Below are 16,341 nucleotides of genomic sequence, written 5' to 3'. Positions count from 1 at the left end.
TAAAATTAGCTCACCCTGCTATCTAGGCATGGACAGAGAAGAGGAGTCTTTTGTAATTTCCAGGTCTCTGAGTATCTCTGTTACTTCTCCATTTAATTTGTCCTTTTATGCACATATTTCTTTCGTTGTACAGTGCGCTAAATTTTTGTTAATATTAAATCTTTTGCAATCTTGAACTTTACAGAACAACCTATGTCAGTATTAACTACAAACTTGACAGTTCTATAGCTAGTTACAGAATCATGGTCATTTATGTAAACAAGCCACAGAGAAACAACAACAACTTGTATTCATATAGCACCTTAAATTTTCAACACACTTCACAGGAGCATTATCAAACAAAATATGACATTGAGCCACATAATGTGGTATTTGGGAAGACAGCCAAAAGTTTAGTCAAAACGTAGATTTAACGAGCCTCTTAAAGAAGAGAAGCAGAGAGATTCGGGTTGGGAGGATGAGTTCAGAACAAGGAGTCAAGACAGCTGACAGTATGGCTTCCAACAGTCACAATTAAAATCAGGGATGTGCAAGAGGCCAAAATTGGAGAAGTACAGATACCCTGAAGAGTCGTAGGGCTGAAAGGTTACAGAGATGGAAAGGAGTCAAGCTATGAGCAAGCACTAATCCTTCCAATGTTGTCTTCCATAAAAGTAGCAAAGTGGCAGGTGGAATAATATGTGGAAAAGTGAGAGGTTATACATTATGTTTGGAAGAATAGAGTCCTAGACTATTTTTTTAAAACTTTTAAAAGCAGTCTGAAGCTTAAAAGCAGTCTGAAGCTTAAAAGCACTTGGGATTCCTACTTCAGGATTCTCTTAACGTTAGCATACAGGTTCAGTAAACAGGAATGCAAATGCAATGTTGGCATTCATTTCACCCGAAGAAGGAGCAGCGTTCCAAAAACTTGTGATTTCAAAGAAACCTGTTGGACCATAACCTGATGTCGTGTGACTTCTGATGGCATTCATTTCAAGAGGGCTTGAAAAGAAGAGCAGAGACGTACTGCTGAGGCTGTATAAGGCTCTGGTCAGACTGCTTTTGAATATTGTGAGCTGTTTTGGGCCCTGTATCTAAGGATATGATGGCATTGAAGGACATTCCAAGGAGGCTTACAAGAATGATCCTGGAAGTGAAGGGCTTGTCATATGAGGACTCTGGGTCTGTACTCAATGGAATTTAGAAGGATGAGGGAGAATCTGATTGAAAAGTACAGAATACTGAAGGGCCTGGATAGAGTGGACATGAAGAAGATATTTCTATTAGTAGGAGAGACTAAGACCCGGGGGCACAACCTCGGGGTGAAGGAACGACCCTTTAGAACTTTCTTAAGCCAGAGGGTGATGACTCTGTGGAACTGTTGTCGCAGAGCAGTGTGATTGCTAAGTCATTGAGTGTTTTTAAGAAAGAGATAGATAGGTTCTTAATTAGTCAGGGGATCAAGGGATACAGGGAGAATGCAGAAGAATGAGATTGAGAAACCTATCAACCGTAATCAAATGGTAGAGCAGACTGAATGGGCAGAATGGCCTAATTCTGCTCCTGCATCCTATGGTCTTATATGAATTGAATCCCTTGGTGCTGGAATGATTTCCTCCAATCTTAGGTTTATTGGCACAAACAAGCTTCTACTATTGGAATGTAGTATCCATTACTCAGATACTGACCCAGCGATAAGTGTTAGCAGACTGTTTGACTGTTTGAACATCACAGTCAAGCATTACATTCTGGGGCCCTCCTCTCGAGGATGTACAAGGCTGAAGGGTGACCTGATAGAAGACTGAGGTGATAAAATGATTTGATACGTTAGTTGTAGAGAAAATGTTTCTACTTGACGGAATGTTGACAATTCTATACAACTTGTTTGGCTCCGCAACTAAATTGTCAAGCATGAGAAAATAATAGGTCTAACTGCTCATGTTTTGCTTTGTAAACTGTGGATCAAGCCGAAGTATGCCCTCCCTTTAACAGTTATCACTTTTAACATTGTGATTTCTCTCTCAAGACAGATAAAACCCTCTTTTAGATTGGACTGGGCATTCCTCATCATAACTTGCTTTGTACTAGCTGTCAGGGCAGTAGCTTTTTAACAACTTAAGAGAAATTTGCCACTAATTATAGGGCACAGGATTTCTCAGTGTAATGTACTCTAAAGCATTGCGATATATTATAACACAAACTCCTTGACTGAGAATAGGATTTTTTTCAAATTAATGTAGTCAGTCTTTCACATTCTTGCCCTATTCAATAATTCAATTGGAATGGAAATCGAAGTAGTGGAAACCTGGTTCTGAAGCTGGTCTTTGAATCAGGGCTTTATGTGCTGGCATGCAACATTTTACAGAGTTTGGTCGGTTTTCTCGATCAGGTAAGCTAATTTATTGAGGTCAGATGAACAATCAGAGCTCTAGAGGTGTTCATGTAATGAAGGATCCCATTATCAGGAAGAAAGGTTAATTTACTCTGATTTTGCAGGAAATTGGCCTGGGGAGGATTCAGTCCTCTCATTGTTAATAAGAAATGTATGTAAATTATCAAAGCGCAGTTGGAAAAATATGTTAAACAAAATCCTATCACTTCAGTACAGTTGTTATCATAGTTGGCTGACTGTTCCAAAGATACAAGTCAGTTGGCACATAAATCAAGGTGTTAGTGATTTTTTTTAATTGAGAAATCCTCCTGCACCCTAATTACACAAATATGTAATCACATATCCTTTGTGATATAATCTGCACAACAAGACACAACAATGCATGTGTACATTATCTTTTAATTAGTTGTTTCACACCTCGGGTCTATTGTTTTTTTTGTACTGTATTTGTCTTTAGAGATCTAAAGCATTGAGTGATTTCCCAAGGCAGTGCCAGCAATGATTAAATGTGTAACCTCGTGGTTAGTAGAAAGTGATTGCAAAGGTATTGCTTGTATTGGAGTGGTCAGATAATCTTTGCTGTAGATTTATGATGCCTGTTTGAAGTGTCTCAAACTTCTGTTAAATTGATTAGATTAGATTTCCTACAGTGTGGAAACAGGCCCCTTGGCCCAACAAGTCCACACCAACCCTCCGAAGAGTAACCCACCCAGTCCCATTTCCCTCTGACTAATGCACCTAACACTATGAGCAATTTAGCATGGCCAATTCATCTGACCTGCACATCTTCGGACTGTGGGAGGAAACCGGCCCACCTGGAGGAAAACCACGCAGACACGGGGAAAATGTGCAAACTCCACACAGACAGTTGCCCAAGGCTGGAATCAAACCCGGATCTTTGGTGCTGTGAGACTGCAGTGATAACCACAGAGCCACCATGCCGCCCTAAGATTGATTATGATAAACTCTGATGCATCTTTGTAAGAATTCTTTACGACTTGCAAACCCATGCAGAGTGGTTTCTGCACAGCTACATGCCAATAAACATCTCCATGTTGGAGTAGTTTCCTCCTATGTATATCTGAAGGAGCTGACTCTTTCCTAGAATACAGAATCAAAGGTGTCATCAAGTCTTTATAACCTGAGCCAGATAATCATCATCCCTCTCGGTACCGGCTGTAAGTGCTTACACTTGTAGGACATTACAGTTGAGTTTGAAATTCTGAGGCTGTCTTCCAGAAAAAGGTAAGCTGAGTGAATTAATAGAGGTCAGTAAGATTATGGAAAGATTTGATTGGGTAGTGATAGAGAAAATATTGATCTGATATTCCCTCTTTCTAGCTGGTTATACTGTGCTGTTGATACGCCAAGGCACCCTCAAACCAGGTTTCCCAGTTACTATCTGAAGCCAGGAAAGGCCACAACCTATCTAATGTGACTCCCATTTACTTACCTCCCTCTTTGCACCTCCCTCCCACCATTGCAGATTGGAGACATTTCAGTTTCTTCTGATGAATGTAGGCTCGGTGACTAGCATCCCTACCTCTGAACCAGAAGATCGGAGTTCAAGTCCCACTCCAGGATTTGTGTTCTGACCAAACAGGTTTACTAATCAACCTGCTAACCCTTTCAACACATCGCTAATAGTTGGTAAGAATGGCAAAGTCTCCAAAGCCACCATATTTTTCCAGACTCCTCCAGGGTGCCACTCAAACTATAATCACTTTTTTTACATTCCCTTGTGGCCTATGACTACTTAGACATAGAAGAAATGTAGGCGAAGAGATCATTTCTGTCCACATGCTCTTTGGCACATCCCCTCAAAAAAAATCATACTTTTCTGTGAGCTTAATGGTTGCTACTTACATAATGGTTGCTACTTTGTTGAATGAATCACGTGATGGTTGCCAGTGGTGGCATTGGTTGGTTGGGGTTGGTGGAGAAAAACTGGCAAAAATTAAGGGAAGCCCAGTAGTAGATTTGCTCCTGGCTGAAGAGATAGAGGAGAAACATGGAGAATAGCATGGAGGATAATGAGGCTGAATGGCATGGGCTGTGTGCAGGGATGGGGGAATAGGGATAATGTGGCATTGGGGAATGCATAAGAGGCAAGAAATGGGAATTAAATGAAAAGAGTGAAAGGAATATGATGGAATTGGTGTGATAGAGATCACATGAGAAGGATAAAATGATATGGAATATTCATATAAAGAAGTACAGTTGCAATAAATGCATGAATTTCATTGCAAATGTTTTGCCTCTCTACTAATCAAAAATAGTCATCTCAGTAGAATGCTGTCAAAAGTATCAGTGGTGCTGTGAGAGACCAGCTGAACAGTGTACCATTGTGACTGTCCTAGAGGATTTGATAGTTAGCTATAGGCAGTCTGTGAAACCCCAGAAAAAGTCAAAAAAGTTTTTCTTCCTGCTAAGTTAGTGAATTTGTTTTCCTTCATGATAATGAGACTCTCCATTGGTGCTAGCATAGTGGATATCACTGAGTGCAGGATATCTTTTGAGAAAATGATTAAAACCAGAAGTTGTGATCCATTTTGGAACCAAAGACATGGCTAGGAAAAGGGTAAAAATCCTCTTGTGTTTCTGCAATTGAAGAAAGATTAAAGAACAGGATCCTAAGAGATGGTTATCTTTGTAGTACTTTCAGTGCCACATGCAAGAGGGTACAGAGCAGAAAAAGAATGTGGGTGAATGTGCCTGTGGCAGAAGCTGGGGCTTCAAATTGCAGGGAGATTCGAGGATAGTTTACATTGTGGTTACCGTTAGGGAGCCTGTAAATCATCCCCACCAGTGATATAGAACCTAGAACAATACAGTGCAGTGCAGGCCCTTTAACCCTCAATATTGCTCCAATTTGTGAAACCAATCTGAAGCCTATCTAACCCACACTCTTCCATTATCATCCATATGTTTATCCAGTGACCATTTAAATGCCCTTAAAGTTGGCGAGTCTACTACTGTTGCAGGCAGGGCAAACTACTCTCTGAGTAAAAGACTCTACCTCTGACATCTGTCCTCTGTCACCCCTCAGTTTAAAGCGATGTCCTCTTGTGCTAGCCATCACCATCCGAGGCAAAACGCTCTCACTGTCCACCTTATCTAATCCTCTGATCATCTTGTATGCCTCTTAACCTTCTTCTCTCTAATGAAAACAGCCTCAAGTCCCTCACCTCACACTTCTCTGCATTAAACTCCATTTGCCACTTCTCAGCCCAGCTCTGCAGCTTATCTATGTCCCTCTGTAACTGCAACATCATTCTGCACTATCCACACTTCACCAACCTTAGTGCCATCTGCAAATTTACTAACCCATCCTTCTACGCCCTCATCCAGGTCATTTATAAAAATGACAAACAGCAGTGGACCCAAAACAGATCCTTGCGGTACCCCACTACTAACTAAACTCCAGGATGAACATCTCCCATCAACCACCATCCTTTGTCTTCTTTCAGCTAGCTAATTTCTGATCCAAACCGCTAAATCATCCTCAATCCATGCCTCCATACTTTTTGCAATAGCATACCATGGGGAACCTTATCAACACTTTACTGAATTAATTGTTAAATAGTGTGTCAAATATGATCTGATCACGTGATAGGCGCCTTAAAAATCTGTCAGTAAGCAAAACATGATTTAAAAAAATAAAGTTTGGGATTAAGGTGAACCGATCTTAAATTACAGCTCAAAAGGAGCATATGCATTAGAGATATTGCTCAGCTCCAATTCTCAGCAAAAGGTAATCTGAAAATGACCTGTATTTACATATTTAACAAACTAAGATATCCCAAGGTGTTTCATTGGTGGTTAATCAAATATGACGTTGATACAGAACCACTGAAGGAAATATTTGAGCAGCTCACCAAAAGAATGTTATGTTTTAAGAACCATTAGAAATGTGTCATGTTATATAAGGGGTGATTCTCAGTTTGACCTCCCTCTGGATGTCCCCGTACATCTGTCTAGTTCTTCCTGGTGGTAGCCTGGCAGAATATTAGGAAGCTCTGTGTTCTGCTGATGATATGAAACATATTCTGCTGCTCAGTCGAGGTGAGAGAATTTTGTACAGAACAATATTTGTGCCATTTATTTTTACTCTGCTGCCTAAAAGAAACCAAATATTCTTCTCTTTTTAGAACAATGTGAACTTTGTGGATGACAGCTTTCCCCCAGGCCCACAATCTGTTGGTTTCCCAGAGGGAGACAGTGTACAGCAGAGGGTGAAGCAATGGCTGCGGCCTCATGAAATCAGCTGCAACAGTTTCAAAGATCGGAATATCAAATGGTCCATCTTCCGAACCCCACGTCCATCTGACATCTCCCAGGGGCTGCTGGGCAATTGCTGGTAATGTGTCCATGTGCACCTCCTGTCAAATCAGTATGTTGAGTAAGTTGAGGTAAAACCTCACAGCTCCTGGAACATTTCTGTGTATGCTATTTACAATCATAAGACATATGAGAGAAGTAGACCTTCAGCTCATCAAGTTTGCCCTGCTTTTCAAAGAGATTATAGCTGATGTGATAATCCTCAGTTGTATTTCTCTGCTTTTCCCCATAACTGTTGATTCCCTTACTGATTAAAAATTTGCCTATCTCATCCTTGAATATATTTAATAACCCAGCCTCAACAGCCTTCTGTGATAAATAATTCTACAGATTCACTTCTCTCTGAAAGAAGAAATTACTCCTCATCTTTGTCTTAAATGTGCAAGCCCTTATTCTGAGATGATGCCCTCTGTCCTAGACTGTACCACAAGGGGAAACAACCTTTCTGCATCTGCCCAAGCCCTCAAGGATCCTGTATGCTTCTACATTCCATTGAGTACAGGTCCCATGTATTCAACCTCACTTCATAAAATAGTCCCTCCATATCTAGTATCAGCCGAGTGAGCCTTCTCTTTACTTAATCCAATGCCAGTACACCTTTATTTAGAGAAGAGACCCAAAACTGTCCACAGTATTCTAGTTTAATTTGACTAGTGCTTTGTATACTTTTAGTCAGTCTTTCCAACTTTTTCACATCATTCCCTTTGAAATAAAGGAAATGTTTCACTTGCCTTCCCTATTACCTGTTGAATCTGGATTTTTTTGATTCACGGTCAAGGACTACCAATTCCTTCTGTTTAGGGGACATATGATACATCTTATATGTTGATTTAATTGTTGACAACAGAAATGTTTACTCGCAGGAAATTCTTACTGAAGCTTGGATTAATTTGCCAGATGTTGTACAGCTTCATAGTGGCAACAGGGTAAAACTAAGGCTTTGCTTGCTGTATTATTCCTACTATCAGGCTTCTCATGTAACTCCCTTTTAGTGATATATAGCAAAGTTGAACACTAGAATTGGAAAAGTTTCCATTTCTTTGCTTTTGCTCCCAATTCCATCAACACAGAGCTGGGAATCTGTGATGTAAAAAATATAGCACCACAGGAGAGAGATCCAAACTCCATATGATCAGGGCAGTAGGTATTGATATCTTTTTGTAGTGATTGCATTGCTGAAAAATAACTCAAAAGATTGCAAATCATTGTTGAAGTTGGGGCTGCAGAGCAAATTCAGAAGGATTATGAAAATATCTGCCTCGCTAAATAATTAAGCAGAGTCATCTTCATGAAGGGGAAATCAGGCCTGACAAATTTACTAGACTTCTTTGAGGTGGTGACAAGCAGGATCAATAAAGAGGAAGCAGTGGATGTAATTTCCTTGGATTTTCAGGCTACGTAATAAGAGAACAGCCCATTGAATTGGAGATGGTAAATTAGTGTGGATAGAGAATGAGCTAACTAATAGAAGACAGTGAGTTTGGATATGGGGGTAGTGGTGCATTTTCAGGAATGCAAGCTGGAACTAGTGATGTGCCACAGGGATCAGTGTCAGGGTCATAATATATACACAATATATAATGACTTGGACGAGAAAAGTGAATGCACTAGTGCCAAGTTTGCAGATGAGACAAAAATGGATGGAAAGGCAACTATTGAAGATGACAAAGATTCTGCAGAGTGATATAGAAAGGTTAACCAACTGGGCAAAAATTTAGTACACGGAACATAATGTGGAAAAAGTGAGGTAATGTACTCTGGCAGGAAGAATAGAGGAGCTGAATATTATTTACATATTATTAAATACTGCAGGTTGGTAGGATGGGTGGCTGGAAACTGACCATGACCTGGAAATGTTGGCTGAAGTTTGATTGATGGCACTGGAGGCTGATTATCTCCCTGCACCTGAATGTCCATTCAGTGCTGTGACACAAGAAAACCTTTAGCTATTTTCAAAGAAAATTTAGTTTTTTGTTAGGTTGTTATAAAGGTGGGGAGGATTGGTACATATATTTTATTAAAATAGAAATTGCAAATGTGGAAACTTTGAAGAGAGAGAACATATGGTCAATCAGCATCTGTCAAATGGAAAGTTTTGAAGGTAACATTGGTTAGGGCCATTTTTCTGTTTGTTCTCTGTCATGTTTTTCTAATGCTGCTGTCCTGAAAATAAACTCTTAATTAATTTTCTTCAGTTTTGTGGATGAACACTGAAATAATTCCATGGAAAGTGATTTCCTGTCATCAAGTCACCTTTTACTTTCACGTGCACAATATGTGGATTCTGACCAGATGGCTCAAAGCCAGTTCCTAGAGTGAGGAGAATCCCTGAGACACTTGTTTATACTGTCAGCCAGGGCTCCCTGATTGCCTAGATTAACAATCCCAGTCAAGAACCTCATACTGAATGAGGCCCAACTGGGCCTCGCTCCTATCACTACAATCACTTTCCTAGTGTGTGTTTTGTTCTGCCATTAAGATGTATAAAATCCTGCAGTTCCGTTTTGTAACTTCCCTGACCTTTTGCACTCTGTACCAGGTTTTTGAGTGCACTTGCTGTGCTTGCTGAGCGGCCTGAGCTGGTGGAGAGAGTGATGATAACCCGGACTATCTGCCATGAGGGAGCCTATCAGGTACGGCTGTGCAAGGATGGAACCTGGATAACGGTGCTGGTGGATGATATGTTACCATGCGATGAATATGGCTATCTTCTCTTTTCTCAGGTAAGAGGGCATTACACTTCAGTCCTAATCAACAGCACATGACCTATCTGGAACTAATTGTAAACTTTGAAAACACTATCTATATTTACAGTCTAACACGGGAGTACTGGAAAATTTTGGACTATTTAGATATTCTCAAGATTGAAAAGAGTTGTACAATGTAAGTTCTTGGAATTGACCCCAGAGTTTTTTTTTTAAATCGTGACTTTGGAGAATTAGATTGTCATAGCATTCAAAGAGATATCGAATATGGTTAAATTGCCATAATTACTGAACAGACTGGCATTAAGAGAACTGGGTCCTACACTAATTATGGTCTCACTACCCTGTGTGAACTTAAAGTTCTGCTTACACACTCAGCAATCAGAATGGGTAAAGACACCTCCAATCACAGCATTTCAATCCCTCCTGAAATCCTGTTTCTTAGAAGTCCCTGAGAACTTGATTGAGTTTCCAAATACCAATATTTCTGTCTATCTGAAAATTCTGAAGTAATGGACTGTGACCAATTCTCAACAACTCAAATCCAAGGTGATTGGAATCGGAACTGGACATTTATCATCAATCTAAAGCTGTCAGCAAAACAGCTCCAGCATCAAAACACTTCAGCAGACATGACAATTTATCATGTTTTATCTTTTTGTTTTCAGACATTTGGCCCATAGGAGTTTATCCCTTTTGCATTTTTTGCATTGCTTCAGAACTGTTGTGAAGAAGGGTCACTAGACCTAAAATATTAACTCTGATTTCTCCCCGCAGAAGCTGCCAGACCAGCTGAGATTTTCCAGCAATTTCTATTTTTGTTTCAGATTTACAGCCTTTGCAGTTCTTTCAGTTTTTTGATGATTTCATCTCCATTTTAAGCTCAGGAGAGAAGCACCTTTTGTGGTTTGGAGTAGAACTTGTCTTGGGTTCTTAAGTGACAGGTAACATTTATATTGATTAGGTGCCAGGCAAAGACTGTTTCCAACATGCTAAACTACCTCCCTTAACCTTGAATAGCACCACAATTGCTAGGATCCTCCTAGTATTAACAACCAAGAGAACAATCACTGACCATAAATGTAGCTGGACCAGCCATATCATTCTCAAAAATGGATACATGAATAAGACACCGTGACAAGTGACTCACCTTTTAAGAAAGACGTGGGTAGATTCTTGTTGGGTGTGAGAATTAAAAGTTATCAAAGTAGTTGGGAATGTGGAATTCTAAACACAAACAGATCAGCCCTATTGATCAAATGATCTTATTAAATGGTGGTCTCGGCTCAAGAGGCCAAACAGTCTATTCTGCTCACAAACAAAAACAGAAATTGCTTGACAGACGAAGCAGCTCTGGTAGTATCTGTGGAGAGAAAGCAGGGTTAACGTTTCAAGTCCAGTCACCCTTCCTCAGAATAGTCTATTCTGCTTCTATTTTGTCTGGTTTGTGTATACCTCTTGACTCCTCCAGCCTCTTAATCTTAAAATGTAACACAGAAAGTACTCCTGCATTTAGAAGAGCAAACTGCTCATTGGCCACCCCATCTCTGGATCAGTAGCCATCCCTCCATCACAAGCCCACTGTGGCTGTCAGGTATAGGTTCTCCAGAATGCAGTGAAGCAACTCAACATGACCACTTAAACGGTACTTCCCTCCCATGAAACCTTCACAACCAGAGAAGGAGAAAGCAGCAATGTGATGGGAATATCATCATTTCCAAGTTATCTCCAGATCATGCAGTCTGACTTATAGTGCTGTTCCTGAAGTATTGCTGGAGAAAAATCCTTGAATTGTTTATATAAGAGCCGTGTTACCACCTTCAGCAGTGTGGTGTGCAGCAGTTCAGGTGAAGGTCTGTTGCTTTCTCTGAACACAGTAGGAGCATAGAACAATATGACCCAAACATCACCCACATCCTGAGAGCAAACAAAAAAAAATCCCTGAGCTGTTTGTTGTAAAGGTAAGTAGGTAGATCCAAAACTCAGAATGTTTTGAAAGGAGAACATTTGTTCTTCAAACAAAACTGAGTCAGTTGATTGTATAATGCAGTGCTGGAGGATGCTTTGGAAAGGTCCCTCATTTCTTGGAAACAGTTTTCATTGTGAAAAATTGACATGCTGGTGAAGTAAAATGCCACTGGCCATAGAATTTTTAAAAAAATCCTTTCACATCCTGCGTTTTTTTGGCTTCAGTTTGGAAGTGAAATGCCCCTAATCTAAGACGCTGTGTCGAAATCATACTGTAGGTATCCACGTTATGTCCTCATCATTTATGAACTGAGTGTTTCTTGCATTCTGAAAACTGGAGCCTACAGAGTGCTCGGTTATTCCACCTTGCTGTGCAAAATTGCTTAAATATCTGAAATAGACTGCAAGCCCATTTCCTGGGTACAATTCTCTTCCTATGACCAGTGTCTACACTCAGAATTATTATCGGGTCATAAACATTGAGAAATTAGTGTCATTTTTGTATATAGGAAGGGTGTTGCAGGAATCTCAAATGATGATTTTCTATATCATGCAGTAGTATATGGGGCAAATAAGGTGTAAAATGAATTTAGTGCTTTAAAAATGGCAACTGATTAATTCAACAGCGTAAACTTATTGATTTGCACACATTAATTTCCATTAAGCCTTTTAAATGTCAAAGATCATTTCAATCGAAAACTAAATGACAGGAACATTGAATGTACAGTGTAAGAGAGCAAGTGATACAGATCAGCCATTACACACTACCTTCTGTTAGCCACTAACGGTCTCCATTCACAGCTATTCACTGTCCCAGACAGGTCGTTATCGACTCCTTCGTCTCTCCAACTACTCTTCTCTGTCTTTGGGCTCTATTACTACCTATCGTTTACTCCTTATCCCCTATCTTCTGCAGAAAAACTGGCATTTTCCTAGCTAACATCCATTCTAAGGAAGGGTCACTGGACCCGAAATGTTAACTTTGATTTCTCTTCACAGATGCTGCCAGACTTGCTGAGCTTTTTCAGCAACTTCTGTTTTTGTTTCTGATTTACAGCATCCACAATTCTTTCAATTTTTATTAAGTGATACAGGGTGTTGGTTATTTATTAGCAGTAGCATCTTTAGATGTAAAAAACGTACATTTTAGCCAAAAACTATGATAATCATCTATATCCTATCACCATAATTAAAACACAGTCTTCATAACAGTTGCTTCTTGCTCAAAATCTCAATTCTCCAACTTCCTCTTCATTTCCTTCCATCTTTTCTGTTCCTGCATCTTTGAAGTAAAGTAGGCTGGTGCATTAAGGGAAAGTGATGCCCAGTGATGGTATTGCTAGACTTTGAATCCAGAGACACAGGTAACGTTCTGGGAACCCAGGTTCACATCCCACCATGGCAGATGGTGCAATTTGAATTTAATAAAAATCTGGAATTAAAATTCTAATGATGGCCATGAAACTGTTGTTAGTAGTCGGAAAAACCCACCTCATTACTAATGACCCTGAGGGAAGGAAACAGCTTTCCTTACCTTGTCTAGCCTCACATGTGATTCCAGACCCACATAAATATGATTGACTCTTAGCTGTCCTCTGGGTAAATAGGAATGGACAATAAATACTGTCCTAGCCAGTGATATCCAGATCGCATGGATCTTAAGTCAACACTACCACTGTCTATTTAAAGAGTGCTAGCATTTTTTATTCAAACTATTCAAAGCAGAGTTTCTACCTTAAAAACAGCAGAAAAGCATGACAAGGTATAATGTAAGTGTAAGACTTCCACTTCTTTCTGTTTCATCAATCCGGATCTTGTCATTCACGTTTGATTAATCCCAGTGGTTGAGTGTGCTCATTGCTTGCCAATGACAGGATAATCTTTAACATTTTCTGTACAATATCAAAGTTTCCATACTTATTTCTGCTCTTGCCACGTTGAAAGGAGATATTGAACTTTCGAGTATTACAGAGGTTCAGCTGTGCAATTAGAATCATTTATCAAACTGGGGCAGTATAGTGTCTGGTGTTTGTAAGCTGGATTTATATTTAATTTTTAATGCAAAGTATTTTTGCAGTTGAAGTATGATGGCTCAGTGGTTAGCACTGCTGCCTTATGGTGCCAGAGACCTGGGTTCAATTCCAGCCTTGAGTGATTATCTGTGTGGAGTTTGCACTTTTTAATTGATGTTAATATCTAAACCATTAATATTATGATCCTGAGGAATGGCAAGATGGCTTTGGGGGGGAATATAAAGGCAAGTTAATTTGGCTCAATTCTGTCACTCAGTGCCGTCTGGGGGAGAATATGGACTATCCAAAGAGTTGTGCCTTCTACTGAAATCAAATATACATAAGGAGCATGTTCTTCATTTCTGAGATTGTCTGGTGCTCTCAGCAATTTGCAGGTTGTGCCAATCATGAGAGAATCATGTTGGTATGGTAAAACCAAAGTCCCCTGTACATCATGCTCCACATTTGTTTCAGTATAGCTACTGACATCATCCTCCTTAAACCCTGAAACAAGTAGTGTTTAAAGAGCTGAATGCATGAATGTGGCTTTATCACTTACAGCTCACATGACAATTTACACATATCAAGGTGTACACGATTTAAACTTTTGGACCCATTTTCACTAGTGCTGGTTGTTGAGAAAATTTTAAGCTTTCACAGGTAAAAGCTGCTGCCTTTAGCAAGTGCTTTCAGCTGTTGAGACTCTGGAATTATTTCCCTAAGTCTCTGCCTCTCTGTTTGTTTAAGACATTCCTTTAAACCTGTCTTAAGCTTTTGACCATCCAACCTTGGCGGTAGGCATCAGTTCTTGTTAACTCTAGGGTGCCTTCCTACATTAAAGGTAAGTTGTTGTTTTTTAGCAAATGCTCAGGCAGCCTTCTATATAGTGTACCTAACCATGTCTTTCTGGTATGAACAGGCCCAGAGGAAGCAGCTGTGGGTTGCTCTGATCGAGAAAGCTCTAGCTAAGCTTCATGGCTCCTACTTTGCCCTGCAGGCTGGGCGGGCCATTGAAGGACTAGCCACACTGACAGGTGCCCCTTGTGAGAGCCTCATGCTCCAAGTCAGTTCGACAAATCCACGTGAGGAACCCATTGATACAGATCTCATTTGGGTCAAAATGCTGAGCTCAAAGGAAGCTGGGTAAGCAAAATGTACACACATCTTCTAAAGAAGGGTCACTAGACCCAAAATGTTAACATTGATTTCTCTCCACAGATGCTGTCAGACCTACCGAGATCTTCCAGGAATTTGTTTTTGTTTCAAATTTCCAGAATCTGCAGTAATTTTGTATTTTTTTTCCATACATTGGATTTGCATCAGTATAAATGTCAATGTACATTTTACAAATATTATAATCTTCAATCCTCTGCTGTATTTTTGAGTATCCCTATACAGATACACCTATTAAGACCATAAGACATAGGAGCGGAAGTAAGGCCATTCGGCCCATCGAGTCCACTCCGCCATTCAATCATGGCTGATGGGCATTTCAACTCCACTTACCCGCATTCTCCCCGTAGCCCTTAATTCCTTGTGACATCAAGAATTTATCAATTTCTGCCTTGAAGACATTCAGCGTCCCAGCCTCCACTGCACTCTGTGGCAATGCATTCCACAGGCCCACCACTCTCTGGCTGAAGAAATGTCTCTGCATTTCTGTTCTGAATTTACCCCCTCTAATTCTAAGGCTGTGTCCACGGGTCCTAGTCTCCTCGCCTAACGGAAACAATTTCCTAGCGTCCACCCTCTCCAAGCCATGTATTATCTTGTAAGTTTCTATTAGATCTCCCCTTAATCTTCTAAACTCCAATGAATACAATCCCAGGATCCTCAGCCGTTCCCCATATGTTAGATCTACCATTCCAGGGATCATCCGTGTGAATCTCCGCTGGACACGCTCCAGTGCCAGTATGTCCTTCCTGAGGTGTGGGGACCAAAACTGGACACAGTACTCCAAATGGGGCCTAACCAGAGCTTTATAAAGTCTCAGTAGCACAACGGTGCTTTTATATTCCAACCCTCTTGAGATAAATGACAACATTGCATTCGCTTTCTTAATCACGGACTCAACCTGCATGTTTACCTTTAGAGAATCCTCAACTAGCACTCCCAGATCCCTCTGTACTTTGGCTTTATGAATTTTCTCACCGTTTAGAAAGTAATCCATGCTTCTATTCTTTTTTCCAAAGTGCAAGACTTCACATTTGCTCACATTGAATTCCATCAACCATTTCCTGGACCACTCCTCCAAACTGTCTAGATCCTTCTGCAGCCTCCCCACTTCCTCAGTACTATCTGCCTGTCCACCTAACTTTGTATCATCGGCAAACTTCGATAGAATGCCCCCAGTCCCTTCACCCAGATCATTAATATATAATGTGAACAGCCCCGGCCCCAACACTGAACCTTGCGGGACACAGCTTGTCACCGGCTGCCATTCCGAAAAAGAACCTTTTATCCCAACTCTCTGCCTTCTGTCAGACAGCCAATCCTCAATCCATACCAGTAGCTCACCTCGAACACCATGGGCCCTCACCTTGCTCAGCAGCCTCCCGTGTGGCACCTTATCAAAGGCCTTTTGGAAGTCTGGGTAGACCACATCCACTGGGTTTCCCCGGTCTAACCTACTTGTCACGTCTTCAAAGAACTCCAACAGGTTTGTCAGACACGACCTCCCCTTACTAAATCCATGCTGACTTGTTCTAATCCGACCCTGCTCTTCCAAGAATTTAGAAACCTCATCCTTAATGATGGATTGTTTGCTTTGAACTAGAGTTGCATATTAAATTGAAGATTAGAGGATTGGCCATCCCAAATATTCCAATCTTAAACAGTAGAGATATGAATTAACTGTGTCAGTACAGGATGTTGCTTTGGATCATTTAGTGATGTATATGACAGCATTGTCATATATTCCTGACTGATCAGTGCCAACTAAAGT

The 16,341-nt window shown here is 40.5% G+C and overlaps 1 protein-coding gene across 12 annotated transcripts in view; it reads left to right on the top strand.

The window, feature by feature from the left end:
- Positions 1-16,341, top strand: part of capn15 (calpain 15) — a 322,263-nt gene that overhangs the window by 275,163 nt on the left and 30,759 nt on the right. For all 12 annotated transcript variants that reach the window (XM_043711453.2, XM_087997884.1, XM_043711451.2 and 9 more), the window contains 3 exons: positions 6,523-6,731; positions 9,252-9,435; positions 14,317-14,540. In XM_043711453.2, the coding sequence (XP_043567388.1) occupies positions 6,523-6,731; positions 9,252-9,435; positions 14,317-14,540 (617 nt within the window). The remainder of the gene's footprint in view (positions 1-6,522; positions 6,732-9,251; positions 9,436-14,316; positions 14,541-16,341) is intronic.

Source organism: Chiloscyllium plagiosum, unplaced genomic scaffold (genome assembly GCF_037043375.1).
Source record: "Chiloscyllium plagiosum isolate Xiang-an unplaced genomic scaffold, Cpla_swu_hap1 HiC_scaffold_20, whole genome shotgun sequence".
NCBI lineage: Eukaryota > Metazoa > Chordata > Chondrichthyes > Orectolobiformes > Hemiscylliidae > Chiloscyllium > Chiloscyllium plagiosum.
Note: the sequence above shows the minus strand (reverse complement) of the source record. Positions and strands in the feature narration are given on the sequence as shown.